The sequence below is a fragment of the Penicillium daleae genome (genome assembly GCF_028827525.1).
Source record: "Penicillium daleae strain IBT 16125 chromosome Unknown utg000006l_segment0_segment0, whole genome shotgun sequence".
In the NCBI taxonomy this organism is placed as follows: Eukaryota; Fungi; Ascomycota; class Eurotiomycetes; order Eurotiales; family Aspergillaceae; genus Penicillium; species Penicillium daleae.
In genome coordinates, this window is record NW_026623154.1 from 3563561 (window position 1) to 3585519 (window position 21959).

Consider the following 21959-nt stretch of genomic DNA (forward strand, 5'->3'; position numbering starts at 1 on the left):
TTTGAAGACTGAGATGATCAGGGTTACGCGGAAGATTTTGTATGGCAGTAGTATCGCAGTGAGGGGTGTTTCGAGCACCCATCAATTGGGACATTGCTGTAACGACCACTGCGTGCAATGGAATCGGACGTCATAAACAATAGCAGGCACAGAAGCGGGCAAGGAAATAATCGGGATGGGAAGGGCGGTTTGGAAAAGCGGGTCATGTGATTGGCTGACGAGCTGGGCGAACAATTTGACTTCCGAACTTCAACCTCAGGGCCGACTCCAGCTCTTTTCTCCATCCCCCTTCCCCCCCCTCCCACCCATCCTACGTGTCCGCAATGGCTTCCCGCCGCTTGGCTCTCAACCTTAACCAGGCTCTCCGGAGCCGTGCGGCTCTCAAGTCCATCCAGCCCGTGAAGCGTGGTTTTGCCTCGCCCGTTGCGCTGCCATCCACCACCCAGTCCACCACCCTCTCCAACGGGTTCACCGTACGTCCCGCGTCAGACTCGATCAATGGCACCGCATCGTCGCTGATATGTGTTTTAGATTGCCACCGATTATTCGCCATGGGCTCAGACTTCCACCGTCGGCGTGTGGATCGATGCCGGTTCCCGGTCAGAGACTGACAAGACCAACGGCACTGCGCACTTCCTCGAGCACCTTGCCTTCAAGGTTCGACCTCATTGACCTCAACCCCCACGGAGTACATCTGACAACAATTTATAGGGCACCAACAAGCGCTCCCAGCACCAATTGGAGTTGGAGATTGAGAACATGGGTGCTCACCTGAACGCCTACACCTCGGTACGACCGGAAAACCTAATGCCAACCCGTTCCAAGCGCGAATCAGTACTGACGATGAGATTTACAGCGCGAGAACACTGTCTACTACGCCAAGGCCTTCAACAACGATGTTCCCAAGGCCGTCGACATTCTCTCCGATATCCTCCAGAACTCCAAGCTCGAGCCCGCTGCCATTGAGCGTGAGCGTGATGTGATCCTGCGCGAGCAGGAGGAGGTTGATAAGCAGCTCGAGGAGGTTGTCTTCGACCACCTCCACGCCACCGCTTACCAGGGCCAGCCCCTCGGTCGCACCATCCTCGGCCCCAAGGAGAACATCCAGACCATCACCCGTGAGAACCTGACGGACTACATCAAGACCAACTACACTGCCGACCGCATGGTTCTGGTTGGTGCTGGTGGTATCCCCCACGAGCAGCTCGTCCGCCTGGCTGAGGAGCACTTCGGTGGCCTCCCCAACAAGCCCCCTACCTCCGCCGCCCTCGCCCTTACTGCCGAGCAGAAGCGCACCCCCGAGTTCATCGGCTCCGAGGTCCGTCTCCGTGACGACACCATCCCCTCCGCCCACATTGCTCTTGCCGTTGAGGGTGTCAGCTGGAAGGACGATGACTACTTCACTGCCCTCGTTGCTCAGGCTATCGTCGGTAACTGGGACCGTGCCATGGGCCAGTCTCCTTTCCTCGGCAGCAAGCTCAGCTCCCACGTCAGCCACCACCACCTCGCCAACAGCTTCATGAGCTTCTCCACTAGCTACAGCGACACTGGGTAAGTATTCTTGTTGTTGCTACACGTTGCAATCCCCCCTATTCCTGGATACCACCTCGGCGAATCAGTAGCTGACATTATCTTGATACATAGTCTCTGGGGTATCTACCTTGTCTCCGAGAACCTCACTTCTCTCGATGACCTGATCCACTTCACCCTCCGCGAGTGGTCTCGCCTCTGCCGCGACGTCTCCTCCGCTGAGGTTGAGCGCGCCAAGGCCCAGCTTAAGGCTTCCATCCTTCTGTCTCTCGACGGCACCACCGCCGTTGCCGAGGATATCGGCCGCCAGATCGTCACCACCGGCCGCCGCCTCAGCCCCGAGGACATTGAGCGTGTCGTCGGCTCCATCACCGAGAAGGATGTCATGGACTTCGCCAACCGCAAGCTGTGGGACCAGGACGTCGCCATGAGCGCCGTTGGTAGCATTGAGGGTATCCTCGACTACCAGCGCATCCGCAGCGACATGTCTCGCAACCTGTCTTAAATTTACCCGTGTCTCCAATTGCGATTAAAAGACAACCATCCTAGAGTTCTCGGACCCCGGATGGGGGTGTTTGTTTGAATGTATTATCAATCATTGCCTTGGGTTGCTGTTTAGACCCTGACTTGTGTGTGAAATAGCAGTTAATGGTTTGCCATAGTAGACTATATAGTCTGTCGCCTGGAATGTGGCAGACCAATCGATCTCCTTTGTTTCCTTCGTCCTGAATTGCGATCGAGTAACAATAGCTTGTACAGGCTTTGGATATACCATCAAATCATGTATACCTAGTACCACTCGTTACTAAACTATTAGTACATTTCCATAGTCATCATCATTATTTTTCATCTGCAATTATCCCTTCAGATCTCGGAATCGTATGAATGTTGAATGAGTTGCATTTCGGGCCATGTATCAAAAGCGGTGACGAGCGGCATAAGATCGCCCCACGGCAGTGATTAGATAATCTAGCGCTCTATCCGTCGTTTTTTTAAAGACGAAGTTTTGACGGCTACCCTAGCAAAACTTACATTCAAAATGGGCAAACGAGGCGGCAGAAAGGTGAGAATGAGCTTCAATTTGCTCCCAAGGAAGTGTTCATCAGGCTAATCACCGTCATTTCTACAGGGAAACCGCGGCGGCAGAGGTGGCGGCGGTGCCCGCGCAGAGCGCTCCACCAATTGGCACGAGATTCCCCGTACCAACGAGAAGCTCGAGAGATACTACAATGAGCCGGAATTTATCCCAGAGGAGGAGAAGGAGGAGTTCTGGAATGCTATCAAGAGAGATCTGCCCAACAGCTTCCGCTTCACGGGCTCGCGTGGGTAAGTCTTGGAACTGGATTTCGCATTCTATCTGCGCTTCCTCGAGTCTTCACCCGGGTCTAGGACGCATTGTATACTGATACTTACCTCTTCAAGTCATGCGCTTGCTGTGCAAGAGCGCCTGAAGAACTTCTATGTCCCACAAATCACTTCTATCGAGTACGAGGGCCAGAAGGTCCAGCCGCCACAGCCCGTCGAGTGGTACCCGGACCAGCTTGCTTGGTCGATGACCACTCCCAAGCAGGTTATTCGCCGCCATGCACCCTTCGCTTCGTTCCAAAAGTTCCTTGTTGCCGAGACCGAAGTCGGAAACATCAGTCGCCAGGAGCTCGTCAGCATGATCCCGCCTCTCCTCATCGATATCCGGCCCGGAATGACTGTTCTGGATATGTGCGCTGCGCCGGGTAGCAAGTCAGCACAGCTGATGGAGGCTCTCCATGCCGGCGAGGAGGATACCATTCTGGAGGCCGCTAAGCAGGTCAAAGAGGGCAATGCTGGGCCAGAGCCTTTGGGCCCCGAGGGCTTGAATGATGATGGTCGCACTACTGGTCTGTTGATCGCCAACGACAGTGATTACAAGCGTGCGCATCTCTTGATCCACCAGATGAAGCGTCTGAGCTCTCCCAACCTGATCGTGACGAACCATGATGCTACTATGTACCCCTCTATCAAGCTTCCTCCTCTACCTGTTCCCGAGGGCCAGCGCCCTATCAACCGATACCTGAAGTTCGACCGCATCCTCGCCGACGTGCCTTGCTCTGGTGACGGTACTGCTCGGAAGAACATTGGTGTGTGGAAAGATTGGAGCCCAGCCAGTGCTCTGGGTCTTCACACCACTCAGGCTCGCATTCTGGTTCGCGCCTTGCAGATGCTCAAGGTTGGTGGACGTGTTGTCTACTCTACTTGCAGTATGAACCCCATTGAGAACGAGGCTGTCATTGCTAGCGCCATTGAGCGCTGCGGTGGGGCTGCCAATGTGAAGATCATTGACTGCAGTGAAGAGCTGTCCGGTCTGAAGCGTCGGCCTGGTCTGAAGAGCTGGAAGGTCATGGACCGTGAGGGTCGTATCTGGAGCAGCTGGGCGGAAGTCAAGGAACAGAGAGAGCAGGAGAGCAGTAGCAATGGCTTAGCCCGTCTGGCCGAGGGAATGTTCACTCCTTCTGGAGAGACCGCCGAGCTGCCGCTCGAACGCTGCATGCGTGTTTACCCTCACCTCCAGGATACTGGTGGCTTCTTCATTACTGTCCTTGAGAAGACCTCCGAGATCAAGGCCAAGCCCGAGAACTCCGCCAGCGTCATTCCGCTCCTGCCCAAGGGATCCGTTGCAGCTCTTGCTGCCGAGCTTGACTCGCGTAACAATGAAAACGGCGAGCCTTACCAGAAGTTGGACTCTCTGGATGATCTTGTCCCCGCCGACGCGGAAGTCGAGGCTGAGATTGCGAAGAACGCAACGGTCGCTGAGGCTTCCAACCAGCCTCCTTACTCGGTGACTCTTGATGCTTCGCAGCCAGCCTCTCCCGTTAAGCGCGAGGGTGATGAGTTGGATGAGGAGCTTCCTGCTAAGAGGACCAAGCTTGAGAATGGCAGTGAGGTCTTGGTCGGTGACCGCCCTATCCACCGTCCTCCCCCGACCGTTCAAGTGGAACAAATGGATACTTCAACTGATAACACTCCCGCACCCACTGCCCCAGGCCCAGTGTCTCAGGGTTTCAAGAAGAAGGTTGTCCAAGAAGAGCCCTACAAGTATCTGGACCCCAATCACCCAGAGCTGGTCCCAGTCTACGAGTTCTTTGAACTGTCAGAACGGTTCCCCCGTGACCGATGGATGGTGCGCAATGCAGAGGGCCAGCCCACCCGAACTGTTTACTACACCAGCGCCCTGGCTCGGGACATTCTTACCATGAACGAGCGCTCCGGCATGAAGTTCGTCCACTGCGGTGTTAAGATGTTCGTGAAGCAGGATGCACAGCGCGAGAACGTCTGCCGCTGGCGTATCCAGACGGACGGATTGAAGATCATTGAGCCTTGGCTGGGTGATGTTCGCACCGTCACCCTGACCCAGCGGGAGACGCTGCGTCGCCTGCTCATCGAGATGTTCCCCAAGGTCAACGACAATGGTTGGAAACAACTCGATGAGATTGGTGAGCGCGTGAAGGATATTCCCATGGGCTGCAGTATCTTGCGCATCGAGCCCAGCGGCAAGGAAGATGGCCTTACGTATGTACACCCCTATGGATGATTTGTTTCTTACACATTTCGATTTGGTATTCTAACCTATTTTCAACAGCGAGCGGATGGTTCTGCCCCTCTGGCGCTCCCTGCACTCTATCAACCTCATGCTTCCCAAGGAAGATCGCCGCGCCATGCTCCTGCGTATCTTCAATGATTCCACGCCCGTCAACAACAACTCTGTGAAGAACCAGAAGGGCTCGCAAAGGCAGGCAGAGACTGTCATTGAGGCTTCCGAGTCCGATGCCATCGATGCCATCGAGCCTCCCGCGGCGATTGAGGACGACGCTCTGAAGAAGGAGAACCTTGCATTGGGTCAAGACGAGCAAGAGCAGGTTGACACGCGAGAGACCTACACCAAGGCTGGCGATGAGGAGGACCGATTCAATACCACTGTCTAGTGGTGAGAGACGGCCGTGGCCTTTGATTTATCTTACTATTATTTGCATGATTTTCTCACGGGGAGCGAGTGAGCTCACCGAATGTACTAAAAAGCAATACCATGGAGATTTACCCTTTTGAGAGAGAGAGAGAGAGAGAGAGTCCGAGTTCAAGATTAAGTTTGATCGAGTTGCTGTCTGGGCTTAGGGGCTTATTATGTGTCTGTGTGTCCCTTGGGGAGCCTTAAGTCCGGAACCTTTTCCGGAATCTGGTCCGGTTCCTGGCACGAAGGCCTGCATGTCGGCATATTTGCATATGCCTGGAAAGAACAAGATAGCCCAAAATACCCGAAAAGCTCGGTGGGCATGCGATCTGTATCGTATGATGTGCTCGGAGAATCATCGGTGCTCAGATGCGCCGGGTAAATTCGAACTGGTCGTTTATTCCCCGCAGTACTTGGGCTTCAATTTAAATTAAACGGCAAATTTTGAGGATCTAATACATTATTAATCTGCAATTGACTTGAATGGACACGGATGCGGATGTTGATAACCCGAAATGTCCGGGCTGTAAACAGCCACCCCTCCAAAGTCCTTTTGCTGGATTCTCCATGTGGTTTTGAGTTGAGGCTTGTTTAACGGACGAGCTCCATTCCGCTGATTCTCCGGAGTTCTGACGCAACTTCTCCATATGCTACACACAATAACATCAACACCCTACCGAATATGACGCAGGTTCTGTCGATCAATGGACTCTCCGCAGGGGAAGTGCCTCATTCGCCTCACTTAAAAACCCTTCGAATCCACCAACTCCCATCGTGACCTTGCGATAAGCGGAAAAATTGCGGCGGTGGAACCCCCGCAAACCAGGATTGCAAGTGCACGACTGGGGGATCATCGGCCATAACTTCCTGACGAGTACAAGTGGCCTCTCCACTCGTCTGCGACGTCGTGCTCTGCTGCAACTGTCCATGCACGTCCCCAGGACCATAGCGGCAGAGTATGATGAGGGTCAACCCCCCGCCTTGTTCCCCTGTCGATGATGAAATGACGATATTGCCGAAGAGGGGTTGAACTGCAGGCGCCCTCTAGTCCAAGGCCTAAGGCCCTCGAGGTCCGATGCATGAGAGAAACGTGCAGAAGAAGGATGCGAGTATGGCAGTGTCGGAGAAAACGGCATTGTACCACCCCCAGCAAGTGTGATTCGCTTGTCGATCGTCGCTTGACAATTCTATATGAAGGCCCGCCGATCCCTTGCAGGGTCTGAAATGCAAGCCGCTGAAGCTGAAGCTCGCTCAATTGTTAGCTTCTCCTAAGGCGAGGTTCGTGTCTATTCTTTTTTGTTTCTCGTCGACTTCGCTCACCATGAAGCTGCTGTCTTCTTGGGTTGTGGCCGCCTTGGCTGCGCAGGCTGCCGGTGCTGCTTTGAGCCATAAGTTCGATGGCTTCACTATCCGGGAGCATGCGGATCCCGCGAAACGGGACCTGTTGCAGAAATATGTGTGTTTAACATTCTTGCCGTGACGCTCATCTGAAGTGGTGCTAATAATGTGCGACGATAGGTAACCTGGGACGAGCACTCCCTATTCATCAATGGCGAGCGGCTGATGATTTTCAGTGGCGAAGTCCACCCATATCGGTATGTTTTCGCTTGTCTCAAGCCATCCTCGAGATTGGGAGAGTTTGTCTAATAACAATTACCCAGTCTGCCTGTCGCCTCGCTGTACATTGATATCTTCGAGAAGGTCAAGGCTCTGGGATTCAATTGCGTGTCATTCTACGTTGATTGGGCTTTGTTAGAAGGCAACCCCGGCCACTTCTCTGCTGAGGGAGTCTTTGACCTGCAGCCTTTCTTTGATGCGGCTAAGGAGGCTGGTATCTACTTGCTGGCTCGTCCTGGTCCCTACATCAATGCCGAGGTCTCTGGTGGCGGTTTCCCCGGCTGGCTGCAACGAGTCAATGGTACCTTGCGGACTAGCGATGAGGACTACCTGAAGGCGACCGATAAGTATGGATATAATGCCCCTATTGTGAATGTACGTGGTGCCGCGAAATCTAACAATTGTCTTTAGCTACGCCTCCAATATTGCTGCCACAATTGCCAAGGCACAGATCACCAACGGTGGCCCGGTCATTCTATACCAGCCTGAAAATGAGTACTCCGGTGCTTGCTGTGGCGATGATGACTTCCCGGATGGCTCTTACATGCAATATATTGAGGACCATGCCCGTGCAGCTGGAATCGTCGTTCCATTCATCAGCAATGATGCCTGGGCTGCTGGCCACAACGCTCCCGGATCTGGTAAGGGTGCGGTCGACATTTATGGCCACGATAGCTATCCTTTGGGCTTCGATTGCGCCAATCCTTCGACATGGCCCAGCGGTAATCTTCCCACTAATTTCCACACCAGCCACGAACAACAGAGCCCTACAACTCCTTACTCTCTGGTCGAGGTATGTCTCGATATCTATATCCCCTGTGAAATTCTAAACTAACACCTCGTAGTTCCAAGGTGGAGCGTTTGACCCCTGGGGAGGAGTTGGTTTTGCAAAGTGCGCTGCTCTTCTGAACCACGAGTTCGAGAGAGTGTTCTACAAGAATGACTTTAGCTTCGGTGTTGCTTTCCTGAACCTGTATATGGTAAGTTGCGAACCATTAAGTTAAGGGTTGAGGATGCTAATAACATACAGATCTTCGGTGGTACCAACTGGGGTAATCTGGGCCATCCTGGTGGATACACCTCGTATGATTATGGCTCCGCAATCTCCGAGTCTCGTAACATCACTCGTGAGAAGTACAGCGAGCTGAAGCTGCTCGGAAACTTTGCTAAGGTGTCCCCGGCTTACCTTGTGGCCAACCCTGGGAACCTGACTACCTCCACGTATACCAACACTGCCGATCTGACCGTGACTCCTCTGCTTGGAAGCAACAGCTCTCCTTCCTCGTTCTTTGTGATCCGCCACTCCGACTACAGCAGCCAGGCTTCGGTCGATTACAAGCTCACCGTCCCGACCAGTGCTGGAGATCTGACTATTCCTCAACTCGGTGGAAGCCTGACTCTCAGTGGTCGGGACTCGAAGATTCACGTTACTGACTACGACGTGGCTGGCACTAACATCCTCTACTCTACTGCCGAGGTCTTTACCTGGAAGAAGTTCAACAACAACAAGGTCCTTGTTCTATACGGTGGCCCTGGCGAGCACCATGAGTTCGCGGTTTCCGGCGCGTCAAGCAGCTCTGTCGTCGAGGGATCTTCTTCTGGTATCACATCCAAGAAGGTCGGCAAGGCACTTGTTATCGCTTGGGATGTCTCGACTACTCGTCGCATTGTCCAGGTTGGTAACTTGAAGGTCTTCCTTCTCGGTAAGTTAGATGAAAATCTCCACGATTGATGTTTGCTAACCAAGAATAACTAGACCGGAACTCGGCCTATAACTACTGGGTGCCTCAGCTTCCCACCAAGGGCACCGCCCCCGGATACAGCAACCAGGAGACTACTGCCTCGTCAATCATCGTCAAGGCCGGCTATCTCGTGCGAAGTGCGTACCTGGAAGGTAGTGACCTGCACATCCAGGCTGATTTCAACGCTACTACTCCTATTGAAGTGGTTGGTGCTCCTTCTGCTGCCAAGAACCTGGTCATCAACGGCAAGAAGACCCAAGCCAAGGTCGATAAAAACGGTATTTGGTCAACGAGCGTGTCATACAACGCGCCAAAGGTCCAAATTCCCAGTCTCAAGAGCCTGAAGTGGAAGTCCATCGACACACTCCCCGAGCTACAGAACTCATATGATGACTCTGCCTGGGTTTCTGCCGATCACGCCTACACCAACAACAGCGCCCACTCGCTCGAGACCCCGACTTCCCTGTTCTCATCCGACTACGGCTTTAACACTGGTACTCTCCTCTTCCGTGGCCACTTCACAGCCAATGGCAAGGAAAAGACTTTCTTCGTGCAGACCAAGGGAGGCACCGCATACAGCCACTCGATCTGGATCAACGAGACCTACATTGGCTCCTGGGCCGGAAATAGCGTCGACGACAACTACAATGCCACATATACACTGCCTACTCTGCAGTCCGGCAAGAACTACGCTATCACTGTGGTCGTCGACAACATGGGTCTGGACGAGGACTGGACCATCGGCTCAGAGGACATGAAGAACCCCCGCGGAATCATCCAGTACTCTCTTTCTGGCCAAGAAGCTAGCGCCATCTCCTGGAAGTTGACCGGCAACCTGGGCGGCGAGAACTACCGCGACACTGTCCGCGGCCCTCTGAACGAGGGTGGCCTCTACGCCGAGCGCCAGGGCTTCCATCAACCCCAGCCACCAACCCAGAAATGGGACTCTAGCAGCCCATTCACTGGCCTGACCAAGCCAGGAATCAGCTTCTACAGTACTAGCTTCGATCTCGATCTGCCCTCCGGCTATGATATCCCGTTGTACTTCAACTTCGGCGATAGTACCTCCACTCCGACTGCGTACCGTGTACAGCTGTACGTGAACGGATACCAGTATGGCAAGTACGTGAACAATATTGGTCCTCAGACAAGCTTCCCTGTTCCTGAGGGTATTTTGAACTACCATGGTACAAACTGGGTTGCATTGAGTCTGTGGGCTCAGGAGGATAGTGGTGCCAAGTTGGATAGCTTCGAGTTGATCAACACTACCCCTGTACTCACGTCGCTGGGTGAGGTCAAGTCTGTGAACCAGCCGAAGTATCAGGCTCGGAAGGGTGCCTATTAGGCTATTTGTGGTTATGAGTGATGAGTTTCCAAAGGTTGAGGTGGTCTTTGAAAAAGGATATGCAGAGTAAATATGAGATCTTTAGCAGATACGCTGTCAATACCATATCTTTCTTTCCTGCCGTTCGTTCAGATAGCTAGTCATTCTCCCATTGAGTATTCTGGTGATCCTTGTGAAATGGGACTACTTGTAGAGCAGTGAACTCAAAAAATGTAAGCCTAGCCACGAATTCTTCATCATTGACAGGCTTACTGAGGCTTTATACAGGGATTTATGAAAAATACCAAAGCATCGACCAGAGCGTTACCGCCTCAGACGCTATCCTTCTGCCCATACTCCTCATCAGTAACAGCCTCATGCCACACAGTCTTTCCGAGCCCAACAACAAAATGAGTCATAATACTACCATCATCAGCCCCATGCCAATGCGTAGTTCCAGCCGAAGCCCAGACAACATCCCCAGTCTTCAGTCTCTGAGGAACACCACCCTTGTCGCAAACCCAGCCATTACCAGCAACGACTTTGATCATTTGGCCTTTTTCATGGGTATGCCAGTGTGTACGGGCGCAGGGCGTGAATGTGACGTTGGCAATTGCTGCTTCGCTGTCAAAGTGGATGGGGTCTAGGAAGACGTCGCCGGTGAAGGTTTCGGTTGGTTTGGCGCATTTTGCGTCTTGTTTGTGGCCATTTTTTATGATAGTTGATTCGGGCATCGCTGTGAATATGGATTTGTGAAAGCTGCTTTAGAAGTTAGACGCTAAATCGGAACGAAGTGTTCTGGTGATGCATGCCTGGGGAAAGCTAAGCTTAACGTATCAAAGAACCAAGTGATGATCTGGTGGGATACTATGCAAAGGAACAGAAGAAATCGTGAACATTCGAGCAGGATAATTTCCTCTTTAGTATTCCCACTTTTGCATCTAAGTGTATCGAGTAACTAGGGGAGGGGCACAAGCAACTGTCAGCATTTTAACTCCACGGCATATCGCTGACAGGAGCCTCGGAGCCCCACCTATAAAGCCGAACCCCCTGAGCAAGAAATTTGAAGGACCTACCAAAATTAGATTCACACGGCTGCGCTAGCTTAAATTCCCCGCTCTTGCAAGTTCGGACGGTTTAAATAGGAAGTTACCGCTCGGGTTCAAGGTCGATTGATGACATGCAAGTCATCAAGTCATCACTCAACCCCGTTCAAGAACGAGTAACCAATTGTCATTAATCCACATTACAGTGGCTAGGCATGTAATTAATTAAGTCTACTAACATTGACCCGTGCCATTGCGAGGTCTCAACCCCATAAAATGTTCAGCTTCGACAAGAGGCTGTCTTTCGTGAGAGGCACGTTCTCCGGGTCGTTTTCTGCCTCGTCCAGAGCCTGGCGGAGTGGGACCATATCTAGAGGGACGATCTTTGTCCGACGAATCAGCTTGTAACCTCCATATGCACAGAGCACGAGTGGAATATCGCTGGAGTCATGGATTAGCCTCTGGGTCGGAGTACAAATTAGAAGGAGTTGGAAGAGCACTTACAGATAGCTCGAGACAAAAGAGGCCGGGTCCCAGTTGCCTTTCGTGAATACGGTAAATCCACCTGTGAGCAGAATGATGGTGCATGAGACTAGAGCGAACCAGCTCGTGTATCCTGGGCAAGGTGAGTAATCGAGGACAAACAAATTGAAGGAGATATATACTGACTTGTGATCCAGTTATGCCATGGCAGAGCATCCGGCGAGATACCCTGCTTCTTCAATGCTTGCAACAAGCGAATATGATTCAGGGCAACACAGATCCAGGACACCAAAGTTCCCGCAGCCGTGAGATCAACAAACCACCAGAAGACGGTCAAAGCGCTGTTCGAAACACACATGTAGGCCAAAAGAGAGAAGGTTATCTGAAGCAGCACACACATATACGGCACTCCCCACTTGGTAGTTCGGAGGAAGATCTTGGGGGCGTGGCCTTTGATCGCAAGACCATAGAGCGTTCTGGTTCCCGCCAAAATACTCTGGTTCGAAGCAGACCAGGCGGAAGTCAGACAGACAGCATTGACAATAGATGGAATGGCTTTAATTCCAGCATCACTGGCAGCGATCACGAAAGGACTCTGCGCCGCAGTGCCTGAATCGTCGCTGAGCCGATCATCGGCGCTCGACACTAGCATGCCGACCACCAGGACTGCTGCTAGATAGAAGATTGTGACACGTGCAAAGACTCGTTTACAAGCTTTGGGGATGTTGTGACGTGGATTTTTTGTTTCCGCAGCGGCCATGGCTAGAGACTCCACACCAGCAAAGGAGTAGACTGCGTTTGTCATGACTGCCCAGAATCCGAGGAATTTCCCCAGACTGCCCGTGGCGATGTATTCAACGAATGGGCCTGGATCTTTCCAATAGTGGAATCCCAATCGAGGCTTGCCTGGTCGATCGATCAATAACAGTCTCACAATGATGGCAGTCATGAAATAACTTACCTGGAATACCACCTAGATCAATGACTAGACCAAGGATCACAACGAAGATGACCAGCAGGATCTTCAGAATGGCAAAGATGAATTCCACCTCGCCATACACACCAATGAATGATATGGCAACGGCCACGGAAATTACAATGAGAATCGTCACCCACACCGCAGCATTGATATCAGTCCAGTACTGAATCAAGACCACAGCGGCGGAAATCTCACTGGGCACACTCAGGAAGCATCCGTAAACGATGTTCCATCCGACCGCAAAGGCCAAAGCCGGGTCGATAAGCACCTCTGCATGACGCACGAATGAACCAGTCACTGGTAGCAAGGCAGAGACCTCTCCGAGAGCAAATTGAATGGCGCAGACAATGGTTCCGACAAACAAATAGCCTAAAAGGGCACCTAGAGGACCACCTGTGGCGATCGAACCGCCGAGGCCGAGAAACAGTCCTGTTCCCTATACATCGCCCCGCGGATGTCAGCAAACTCAAAAGCCCAAGTCTGGTCCATGTCGGATCCAAGGGGTTACATACAATGGCACCGGCGATCGCAATCATTTGAACATGACGCTGCGATAGTCCTCGGATCAGACTCTGTCGCTCCTGCTGGGTCACGATTTGTCCATCATCAGGACTAACAGCCCTGAACGTGGGCACCGACTCTGGGGGTGGATCTTCAACGTCGTGCACGACCTGCTTGCCCCCCATTTTATCGTTACCTCCCTGGGTCTCGAGATACCCGGCCATTTTGAACTTGCCCGAAAAGCACAAATCAAGGGCGGAAAAAGAAGAAAGACTGAAGAAAATGGGATATCCGAGCCTCGAAAGCCTTTCTACGCTAGCGTTATAAGAGATGGTAGCTAATCACACCATCTAAGTGGCTGATGAGGGATCGCTAAATTTTGCTTATCTCTTTGCAGAACCGAGGCTTTCGTAAAGGGGAAAAGGTATCCAACTTCTTGTACTGTTGTCCATGGTACAATCGAGCGGACATCTGGTACCATCTCCGTACCGTACGCTCGGCGAGCTCCGCGACCCAGTATACGCCCCGAAAGCTAAATTCGTGGTGGATATGGGTGATCAGAGCTCTTGCTTATACAGGAGAAACTATCGGAAATACTAAAACGTACGCGCATCTCTACGGCTAGCAGGGTTTCTGGTACGAATCCCATGTATTGAACCTTCCTGCGACCGAATGGCGATTTCACGTTGATGGTACAGGTGTCTTAATGCACCCACGAAAGGACCCCACAAGCCCACGCAAACATGTAACCATGTAACCATTTAAGGTTAGCGAAGGCACTAAATGGACCAAGATAGCAGTTGTAGCCGTGGAAATTCGTCGACGGATTGTAGTTATTGCACTGTACGGAGTACTATAGTCAGGTGAAAATTTGCAAATCCTAATAAGGCTTCTACGTTTTCGATATCTGACGGCCTAACCTGGCCTTGCGACCCGCTTGCTATCGTCTTTGTCTCTAAGAGTACTCTCAAGCAGGCCTATGGTTCTAGCTCCAATATAATAATCACTCACCCATCAACTCTTCGTCAGAAGTTTCATACCAAATCTCGGAAATTAGTTCATCTCCCTTTAATCCATCCACCACCGAGTCTTTAAATTCCTCAATCCAATTCTCCCAGATAGCAACACAGCCCATCCACCCACAATCTTTCTCCCAAAAGACACGGGTTCTTCCCTCATGATAGAATTCCGCAAGGATGCGTGTGTCGGCTTCAGAAAAGTCGAAAAGACTAATATGCTCGAACCGTCCCGGGTCCACCTTTTCAATCTCCATACATTCTTTGTCAAGGATCAATACCCCATCTGCCCAGAATTGGAATCGCCCTAAATCCATGAGCGTGTACAGGTCTTTGTATTTGAGCGTTCTTATTTTCAGCTGCCGTGATTTAGAATCAAGGAGATTCAGACTCCATAGTTGGTAGGCCGCCCGAATAAATCGTAGACGCTCACTTTCAGTCAAGTACGGAGGACGTATTGGATTGCCGCCAAAGAATCGCTTGTCACCAGGGTTGTCTGTTGAGTTGTTAGAATTGTTAGAATCATGCAAATTTCAGGTTTAGGCGAAGCATACGAATACGACGTGGATGGGTCATCTTTATAACGACCGTCTCATTAAAGTGTTCCACCGATTTCTCCATCACGATAGAGTTTCGGGTCATTTGCAAGAAATCTTGAACTGTCGGAGTCTCATTTGGTAGTGAACCACCTTGATCTGCCAGGAGCTTTCGCGCATAGCGTCTACAAGGGACTGCCCTTGGACTCACACGATGGTAGATGGTGATAATATTTTTATGGAATATCTGTCGGTGCTTTTGGCAGGTCGCAGCAAGATGTAGTATATCGGGAAATGTGGATAGCGAGCAGAAAACACCGAGGATTACTTCAGGAGGAAACGAAGATAGCTCAACGCGATCACGGATAATGGTCAAATAGTGGTCATAAAATAACGGCCTGAAAGAAGTAGATGGTCTGAGATTTAAGATCAATGGCAAATTTCAGATATTCTAGGTGGGATATTTGTTCTTGTGGAAAGTCTTGGAGAATCTTAAGAGACACAGGAACTCGTTGCATCCAAGGGACGCCATGAAGTTAGCCCCGCCCCCCACTAATGGCTCTCTTTCGTAAACTGGGCCTCTGGATTAGATAAGTCGTTTCGGAAGTAGTTACTGTACAGTATTTATTATATTGAAGTACGGTAAAATAAGAATCCGACTTTAAGGACCTCGGATGATGTCATGTGATTGGCACCCCCACAACCTTACGAGGACAGCACGACTCCAGATGATTACGATCGTGGATGATATCATCTAGCCGGTTTTGGTCAGGTCTATCCTATATAAAAGCACCTTCAACACTTCAATTATTCTCTTCAATCCCATGCACATATCTTCCCCACCATGGCTCGCATATTCATCACCGGTTCAAGCGACGGCATTGGCCAAGCTGTCGCCAAAATCCTTGCAGAGCAAGGCCATTCGGTTGTTCTTCACGCCCGAAACGCCAAACGTGCCGCTTCAACTCAGAAGGCAGTCCCTAAAGCAGAAGCCGTTCTAGTGGGCGACCTACGATCAATCTCCGAGACAAAGAAACTCGCTCAAGAAGCCAACGCCTTGGGAAACGGAATATTCGATGCAATCATTCATAACGCAGGCATTGGATACGGTACCACCTCCAGTCGCGAGATTACCGCAGACAAAATCTCAGCTGTCTTCGCTGTCAACACGTTAGCGCCGTACATCTTGACCTGCCAAATGAAAAGGCCAACATCGCGGCTGCTCTATATGAGCTCAGACAGCCACTACGGTGGAGATGAGAGTTTACGAAATATGACACAATCTCATTCGTACAGTGACAGCAAACTACACGATGTGATGCTTGCTAATGCCTTTGCTCGCCGATGGGGGAAAGATATTCAAGTCGTGAGCATGCATCCTGGTTGGGTCAGGACCAAGATGGGTGGCAGTATGGCCCCTGGGGGTTTGGATGAACCTGCTCAAGCACTGGCAGAATGGGCGATCGGAAAGGGTAAATTGGCCAGCTTGCCTAGTGGAACGTTCTTTACGACGCGCGGGGCCAAGTCAGCGCATCCTGGAGCGGGTAATGTGAACAAGCAGGAGGAATTATTGAATTCTTGCAAGGAAGTCTCTGGGGTAGCTGTTCCAGGTGAGTAAGATGTATATAAGCTAGTATATTGTAAGGGAAGATAGTAAAGAAAGAATAGTTATTATAAGTTCTGTTAAGCTCCATTCATCTGATATTGCAAGCGTCACTCTTCGTAGTACCATTGTCGAAGAGCTTACCGACTTAGAGCTACTGTAGCGACCGGGTTTATATCATTATTCTCAACAGAGGTTACCGCGATGAGCTACGCAGTTAGAAATACATGTAGAAAGAGATGTACACGCACACACACACAGAGAGAGAGATGACATAGAAGTTCAAGAGTATTCGAAAGCAGACTGAATTACCTATTTCGGGTATGTTAATGCCTAGTTTATTTCCAGGCCAGGCGGTATAAAATGCCACTTGCCCAAGGATAGTCACTATCGGCCGCGTACTTGAAGGGTACCTGGCGCCCCAAAAAAGGCATAGAACGAATCGCCGCCCCCGTTTCGAGCCATAACTTTCTATGCCCACACAACACCTTTCACCTCCCAAAATTTTCACAGTTTCGTATTATCTACAAAAATGACATCCCCGAGACCATGGTTCGACTGTGGAGCTACTCGTGGTCACTACGAGCGCGGCAGCATTATTATCGCCGATGATGGAACCCGATGGGAAATCCTCGAACGCCTAAGCAGGACGAATTCCAGAGAGGAGCAGACATCCAGCGTATCCAGCGTACCTAGCTATGCCACCCTAAAGCTGCGCTGCGTAAAGTCCAGCATCAATCTGACTCCGAGTGAGAAAGGGAGAACCAAAGCATTTGTGCGTTTATCTGCAGATTCTCCATGCTGGGACGGAGTTTGATGATCCTAATACTCGCGCTGCGCAAGCCGTTCCAATCTTTCAGCCCAATGATCTCAGCGCATATAGAACTCTTGGCGGGCATCCAACGACTTCGAAATTTACACCGAAGCTGCTGGGATCTAAGGTGTCGGTACAAGAGCCCTTAGGCATCATTCCTGGCGGGTTTCTTACGTTTATTGTATGGGAAAGGGTTCTAGGGCTTCCTCTGGGCGATGGAACCGGAAACGCAACTGGATATTGGAATTTGCCGCCGCACGAGCGTGCTAAAATCCGAGAACTCTTTGAAAGTCATCTTAACTTATTGGATTGTTAATATTGATTAATTTTGTTGATCAATCTAGGGATATATCCTTTACTGTTGGTATCTGGCCAAGGTCTATCTCTGCCCACCACTTAGTCTGGAATTCCATGACCGAGAAATTGTGAGTTTACCACGACGAAGAACCCCCTGTTATTGGTGATCATAAATCATCTAATCCGCTGCTTGTGGATTCTGGGTTGGATTTCGTGAATTCACTTGGAAGAAGGACATGCCCTGGACTGAGGCTTGGCTGCCTGCATGGGACCTCGTTAAAACTCCGCCGCAGAATTGGTGGGCGCGATTTGACTGGGATGGGAATATTACGTGTTGGACATACTAGATATTATCCTTGTATTTCACTAACTGGTCTAGCTTTCGCTGAAACTTGCTACTTACTACTTGCTACCACCGAGAAATTAAGTGGATAAAATCATTCATTATTAAGTCTAGACTGATCACGGACTCAAACTTCCCTTGTAGTTTCTTCAATTTGCTTCACATCAGCATCTCCCAGCCGAAGCTCCTGTCCTTCTCTCTTCTTCCCATCACGCACAGTCATCAAAATGATACCCGTTGTCCAAAGCGCCAGCGCAATCGAGCATCCAATCATCGCCCACATACCCTTAGTAAATCGAGGCGCCATGTTAGCCGAGTAGAACAGCAGGATCCACCAAGCATTAACCGCATTACTGCCCATATTCATACTGGCAATGACCACGGACCGGAACCGGTCATCTTGATAGCGCATAGCATCATTGCACCATGCAAAGAAGGTTGCCTGACAGGCATATACAGCTCCAGCCCAGTAATATGCGGCAAAGACGACTGCAGTGTCTTCAAATCGAGTCAATATCATAGAGGAAGTCACGATTCCCGTGATGGCAATAAAGTAGCCCACTAGATATCGCTTGCCGCCCATGAAATCGGTCAAAGTGGCCCAAAATAGCGTGGAGACTATTCCGACCGCTGGCACGCCCGTTGGGTAATCGTTTAGCTGGGAGATAGTGTACTTGTGAGTCGGGGATGATTTCATGTAGAGTGCCAATAAGGCATTGCTAGAGAATGACTCTGTCTCTCCCGCGATGATCCATAATCCGACGAAGCCATACCAGTGCCAGGAGGTGAGGATGCGCTTTGCGAATGTCAGATTCAGCGGGACTTTGACACAGCCGGACTCTGGGATGCGCGCAATAGCCATGGCCTTCTCTTCGGAAGTTAAGTAGGGGGCTTTGGTAGTCGTTGGAGTGTCGGGGAATAGCAGGAAACCGTAGATGGCAATGGGTATGGTGATTAGGCCGTCAATCTACCTTGTTAGCTAGAGTTATCTACCATAGGTACAGAAACTCACAATAAACAGCCACCGCCAGCCGGCGAGTCCGTGAGCGCCATTCAGGGATTTCTGAATGCCAGTCTGGATGAAACCGCCGAACATTGTTCCGGCCAGACCTGATGCAGTGAAAATTCCGCTGCGCTTCCCCAGCTCCTTCTCTGTATACCAGGAGCCAAGAATATAATGCGTTCCGACGAAGGTGCTTGACTCGGCTAATCCCAAGAAGAAGCGGATGGCCATGATACCTTGAGGATTGTGCACAGCGGCCGTGAGCATGGTCAGACTGCCCCAGATCAACATCATAGCGGGAAAAAAGATATGCGGCCGTAGATAGGTCAGCGCCAGATTAGATGGAATTTGTCCAACAATGTATCTAATCATGGGTTAGCTGGATCAGGTGTGATTTTGTGTAGCCTCGGTTCTCGTTCGCTTACCCAACAGTGAAGACAGTGTTGATCACATTGAGCTGGTTCCCTTTGAAGTTGAGCTCCTCCTTCATCCCAGAGACATATGCATTGTTGAGGTTACTGCGGTCCAAATAGTTGGCGAAATAGCAGAGACAACAGAACGATAGGATGAATGCATCAATTTTTCGGAGGAGCTTGCCCTCGCCAGGCACAGTCTCCTGGCCCCTGACATAGGATTTCACTCGAGCGAAGAAGCCCATGCCGGTCAATCACCGTGTCTGTTATTCACAGTGTGGGACACGGCTCTAGTGGGCCAAAAGGGTGGAAAGTCGAGACTTTATATACACATTCATCCGGTGTTATCGGTGTAAGACAAAAAAAGTTTATCTTTGGCTCGAAGGCTAACCGCTCCGTTGGGCGGTTACCTAATCAGCATCTCGCTTTGATATGCCAAATGCGAGCAAACTCCACCTCCTCCTGGCTATAATAAATAGTGAACAGCTGATGCATTATCTTGATCAATACTGATTTCCCAGGTCTAATCCGAGGCTAATTGCAAAGATTAGTGCAGTGAAGTGCGGGGAAGTCTCCACCATCGGGTTTTGCGCCGAGTGCCAAGCGCAACGGCAGTAGATTACCTGCCTTTCTAGGAAACCTATCAAGTCGGAGCTCAGATATCTAACATCCTGCTATAGGTCTAGTCAGCCGATACGATGATCATCTGTCTGACTAGTTGATAAGCATCACAATGGAGGAAATAGTGACCAGACAGGGTGTGGGCAACCCGGCACATTATCCGGGTCAGAAGCCACTCCTTAGCGATGATAAATGCGACCAATGTGCCGGGATCTGTCTCCTCGTGTCTTCAATTTAACCTTTCTGATAAACAAGTAAACAGAAATTTGAATAGGCCGACATGACTTGGGAGACTATCGCTGCTCAGAAACGCCATGCCCTCAGGGCCTCGATTCCCGCGGAGTGGGTGATTCCTTCAGACATTCTTCCCCCCGATAGCCAATTGGATGTGACGAGCTTTCTTAAACAGTCTGGCTGGTTTACCAAGCAAGAACTGGAGATTACCTCAACACCGGCAACCCAACTTCTCGTCAATATAGCGACTGGCTCGTGGACTTCGGAGGAGGTTACCCGGACATTCTGCAAAGCTGCTGCTGCCGCTCACCAATTGGTAACAATCTCCTATACTTAGACCGCGAGAAGACGGAGTATGCATTTGATCGATAACTGGCTCGAGTGACAGACCAACTGCCTGTCGGAAATTCTATTCGACAAAGCCATCGCTCGCGCGCGCGAATTGGACGAGTACCACAGAAAAACCGGCAGGACCAAAGGCCCCTTCCACGGTCTCCCAATTTCAATCAAGGATAACTTCAATATTATCGGCCATGATTCCACCGTTGGGTTTACCTCGCTGGTCAATGATCCAGCTACGTATAACAGCACCTTGATCGACTTGCTGCTTGACGCCGGTGCCGTGCTCTACGTGAAGACCAATGTCCCCACTGCGATGATGATCGCCGAGTCTGTCAATAATCTTTTTGGTCGTACGGTCAACCCGCGCAACCGTAATCTGACTTCTGGCGGCTCTTCTGGGGGTGAATCTGCTTTGATTGCCTTCGGAGCCAGTCGACTGGGAGTGGGAACTGACATTGGTATACATGCTCATGCCTTTCTGTGATTAAGCATTCACGATCTAACGAATCCGTCTAGGAGGTTCATTGCGCATCCCCGCTGCATGCACGGGTATATTCACAATCCGACCATCCGCTGGGCGATTCCCCAATTTCCAGACTCGCTCTGGCCTCGCCGGCCAAGAAGCTGTAAACAGTGTGAACGGACCCTTGGCCTCTACTTTGTCCGAGGTCATTCTCTGGGCCAAAACGGTCGTGGGCCAGCAGCCTTGGATCCGAGATCCAAAGTGCCTCCCCATTCCTTGGAGGAACGTGACGCTTAAACGCACGCTCAAGATTGCCGTGCTCTGGGATGATGGTATAGTCAGCCCGACACCGCCAGTCGCCCGTGCCCTAAAGGAAACGGTTGACAAGCTGCGGAAGGCCGGCCACGAGATAATCGACTGGGAGCCAACCTGGCACCAGAACCTGCTGTCTATATTGTCGCGCATGTTCATTGCAGATGGCGGCAAATCTGTTGCCAATCTTCTTGAGCCAACGGGAGAACCTTTCCGTCCCGAGATGAAAGCTTACTCCGAGGCGGCGGAGCTGGGTGTTCACGCCATGTGGCAACTGCAGCTAGAACGGAATGGAGTGTGCAAGTCATATCTTGACCAGTGGAATGACACTGGTATTGACGCTATACTTTGTACGTATACCTCCCATCTTTTGATCGTTGGGTCCAACTAATCCGTGGTTAGGTCCTACAACACCCTATAGCGGCGTTGAAAACGGCAAATTCGCCTATATTGGATATACAGGCGTTTTCAATGTCTTGGACTACCCAGCTGTCTCGTTCCCCTGCGGTGTGTATGCCGACAAGACCGTCGACGAGACCTATGCCGGCAACGAGCCACTGAGTGAAGTGGATGCCCAGATACGGAATGACTGTGAGTGATCATTGCATTCTTTGCGGCTATGGAAAGCTCACTGATTGAACAGATAATGCGAACAATATCCATGGGATGCCAGTTAGTTTGCAGCTAGTTGGCCGACGGCTAGAGGAGGAGAGCGCTTTGATGATGGCAGAAGTGGTTCTACAAACACTGGAAGAATAAGT

General features: G+C 50.9%; 10 protein-coding genes across 10 annotated transcripts; 6 read left to right on the plus strand and 4 right to left on the minus strand.

Moving 5' to 3' along the window:
* Positions 1-323: 323 nt before the first annotated feature.
* On the plus strand, positions 324-2035 carry N7458_006984 (mitochondrial processing peptidase; the record flags this gene model as incomplete). The annotated part of the gene is made up of 5 exons (XM_056910366.1): positions 324-473; positions 532-657; positions 712-789; positions 857-1551; positions 1645-2035. 5 exons carry the CDS (start codon positions 324-326, stop codon positions 2033-2035), a joined length of 1440 nt encoding a protein of 479 aa, XP_056766070.1.
* A 534-nt stretch (positions 2036-2569) lies between these two features.
* Positions 2570-5486, plus strand: N7458_006985 (tRNA (cytosine-C5-)-methyltransferase; the record flags this gene model as incomplete). The annotated part of the gene is made up of 4 exons (XM_056910367.1): positions 2570-2593; positions 2660-2856; positions 2953-5073; positions 5144-5486. The coding sequence occupies 4 exons, from the start codon at positions 2570-2572 to the stop codon at positions 5484-5486; spliced, it is 2685 nt and encodes an 894-aa protein (XP_056766071.1).
* Positions 5487-6830: 1344 nt separating this feature from the next.
* Positions 6831-10213, plus strand: N7458_006986 (glycoside hydrolase family 35 protein; the record flags this gene model as incomplete). Its single annotated transcript, XM_056910368.1, has 7 exons — positions 6831-6965; positions 7028-7104; positions 7171-7473; positions 7538-7919; positions 7972-8106; positions 8157-8829; positions 8883-10213. 7 exons carry the CDS (start codon positions 6831-6833, stop codon positions 10211-10213), a joined length of 3036 nt encoding a protein of 1011 aa, XP_056766072.1.
* A 311-nt stretch (positions 10214-10524) lies between these two features.
* Positions 10525-10926, minus strand: N7458_006987 (cupin domain-containing protein; the record flags this gene model as incomplete). Its single annotated transcript, XM_056910369.1, has 1 exon — positions 10525-10926. One exon carries the CDS (start codon positions 10924-10926, stop codon positions 10525-10527), a length of 402 nt encoding a protein of 133 aa, XP_056766073.1.
* Positions 10927-11501: 575 nt separating this feature from the next.
* Positions 11502-13425, minus strand: N7458_006988 (uncharacterized protein; the record flags this gene model as incomplete). Its single annotated transcript, XM_056910370.1, has 5 exons — positions 11502-11679; positions 11743-11854; positions 11908-12627; positions 12683-13136; positions 13213-13425. The coding sequence occupies 5 exons, from the start codon at positions 13423-13425 to the stop codon at positions 11502-11504; spliced, it is 1677 nt and encodes a 558-aa protein (XP_056766074.1).
* Positions 13426-14204: 779 nt separating this feature from the next.
* On the minus strand, positions 14205-14859 carry N7458_006989 (uncharacterized protein; the record flags this gene model as incomplete). The annotated part of the gene is made up of 2 exons (XM_056910371.1): positions 14205-14713; positions 14772-14859. 2 exons carry the CDS (start codon positions 14857-14859, stop codon positions 14205-14207), a joined length of 597 nt encoding a protein of 198 aa, XP_056766075.1.
* Positions 14860-15597: 738 nt separating this feature from the next.
* Positions 15598-16371, plus strand: N7458_006990 (uncharacterized protein; the record flags this gene model as incomplete). The annotated part of the gene is made up of 1 exon (XM_056910372.1): positions 15598-16371. The coding sequence occupies one exon, from the start codon at positions 15598-15600 to the stop codon at positions 16369-16371; it is 774 nt and encodes a 257-aa protein (XP_056766076.1).
* Positions 16372-16888: 517 nt separating this feature from the next.
* On the plus strand, positions 16889-17814 carry N7458_006991 (uncharacterized protein; the record flags this gene model as incomplete). The annotated part of the gene is given in 5 exon segments (XM_056910373.1): positions 16889-17131; positions 17148-17351; positions 17371-17481; positions 17515-17595; positions 17698-17814. 5 exon segments carry the CDS (start codon positions 16889-16891, stop codon positions 17812-17814), a joined length of 756 nt encoding a protein of 251 aa, XP_056766077.1.
* A 123-nt stretch (positions 17815-17937) lies between these two features.
* On the minus strand, positions 17938-19471 carry N7458_006992 (putative MFS pantothenate transporter; the record flags this gene model as incomplete). Its single annotated transcript, XM_056910374.1, has 3 exons — positions 17938-18777; positions 18823-19177; positions 19239-19471. 3 exons carry the CDS (start codon positions 19469-19471, stop codon positions 17938-17940), a joined length of 1428 nt encoding a protein of 475 aa, XP_056766078.1.
* A 656-nt stretch (positions 19472-20127) lies between these two features.
* On the plus strand, positions 20128-21957 carry N7458_006993 (uncharacterized protein; the record flags this gene model as incomplete). Its single annotated transcript, XM_056910375.1, has 5 exons — positions 20128-20397; positions 20470-20881; positions 20940-21548; positions 21601-21789; positions 21842-21957. 5 exons carry the CDS (start codon positions 20128-20130, stop codon positions 21955-21957), a joined length of 1596 nt encoding a protein of 531 aa, XP_056766079.1.
* Between the last annotated feature and the right edge of the window lie 2 nt (positions 21958-21959).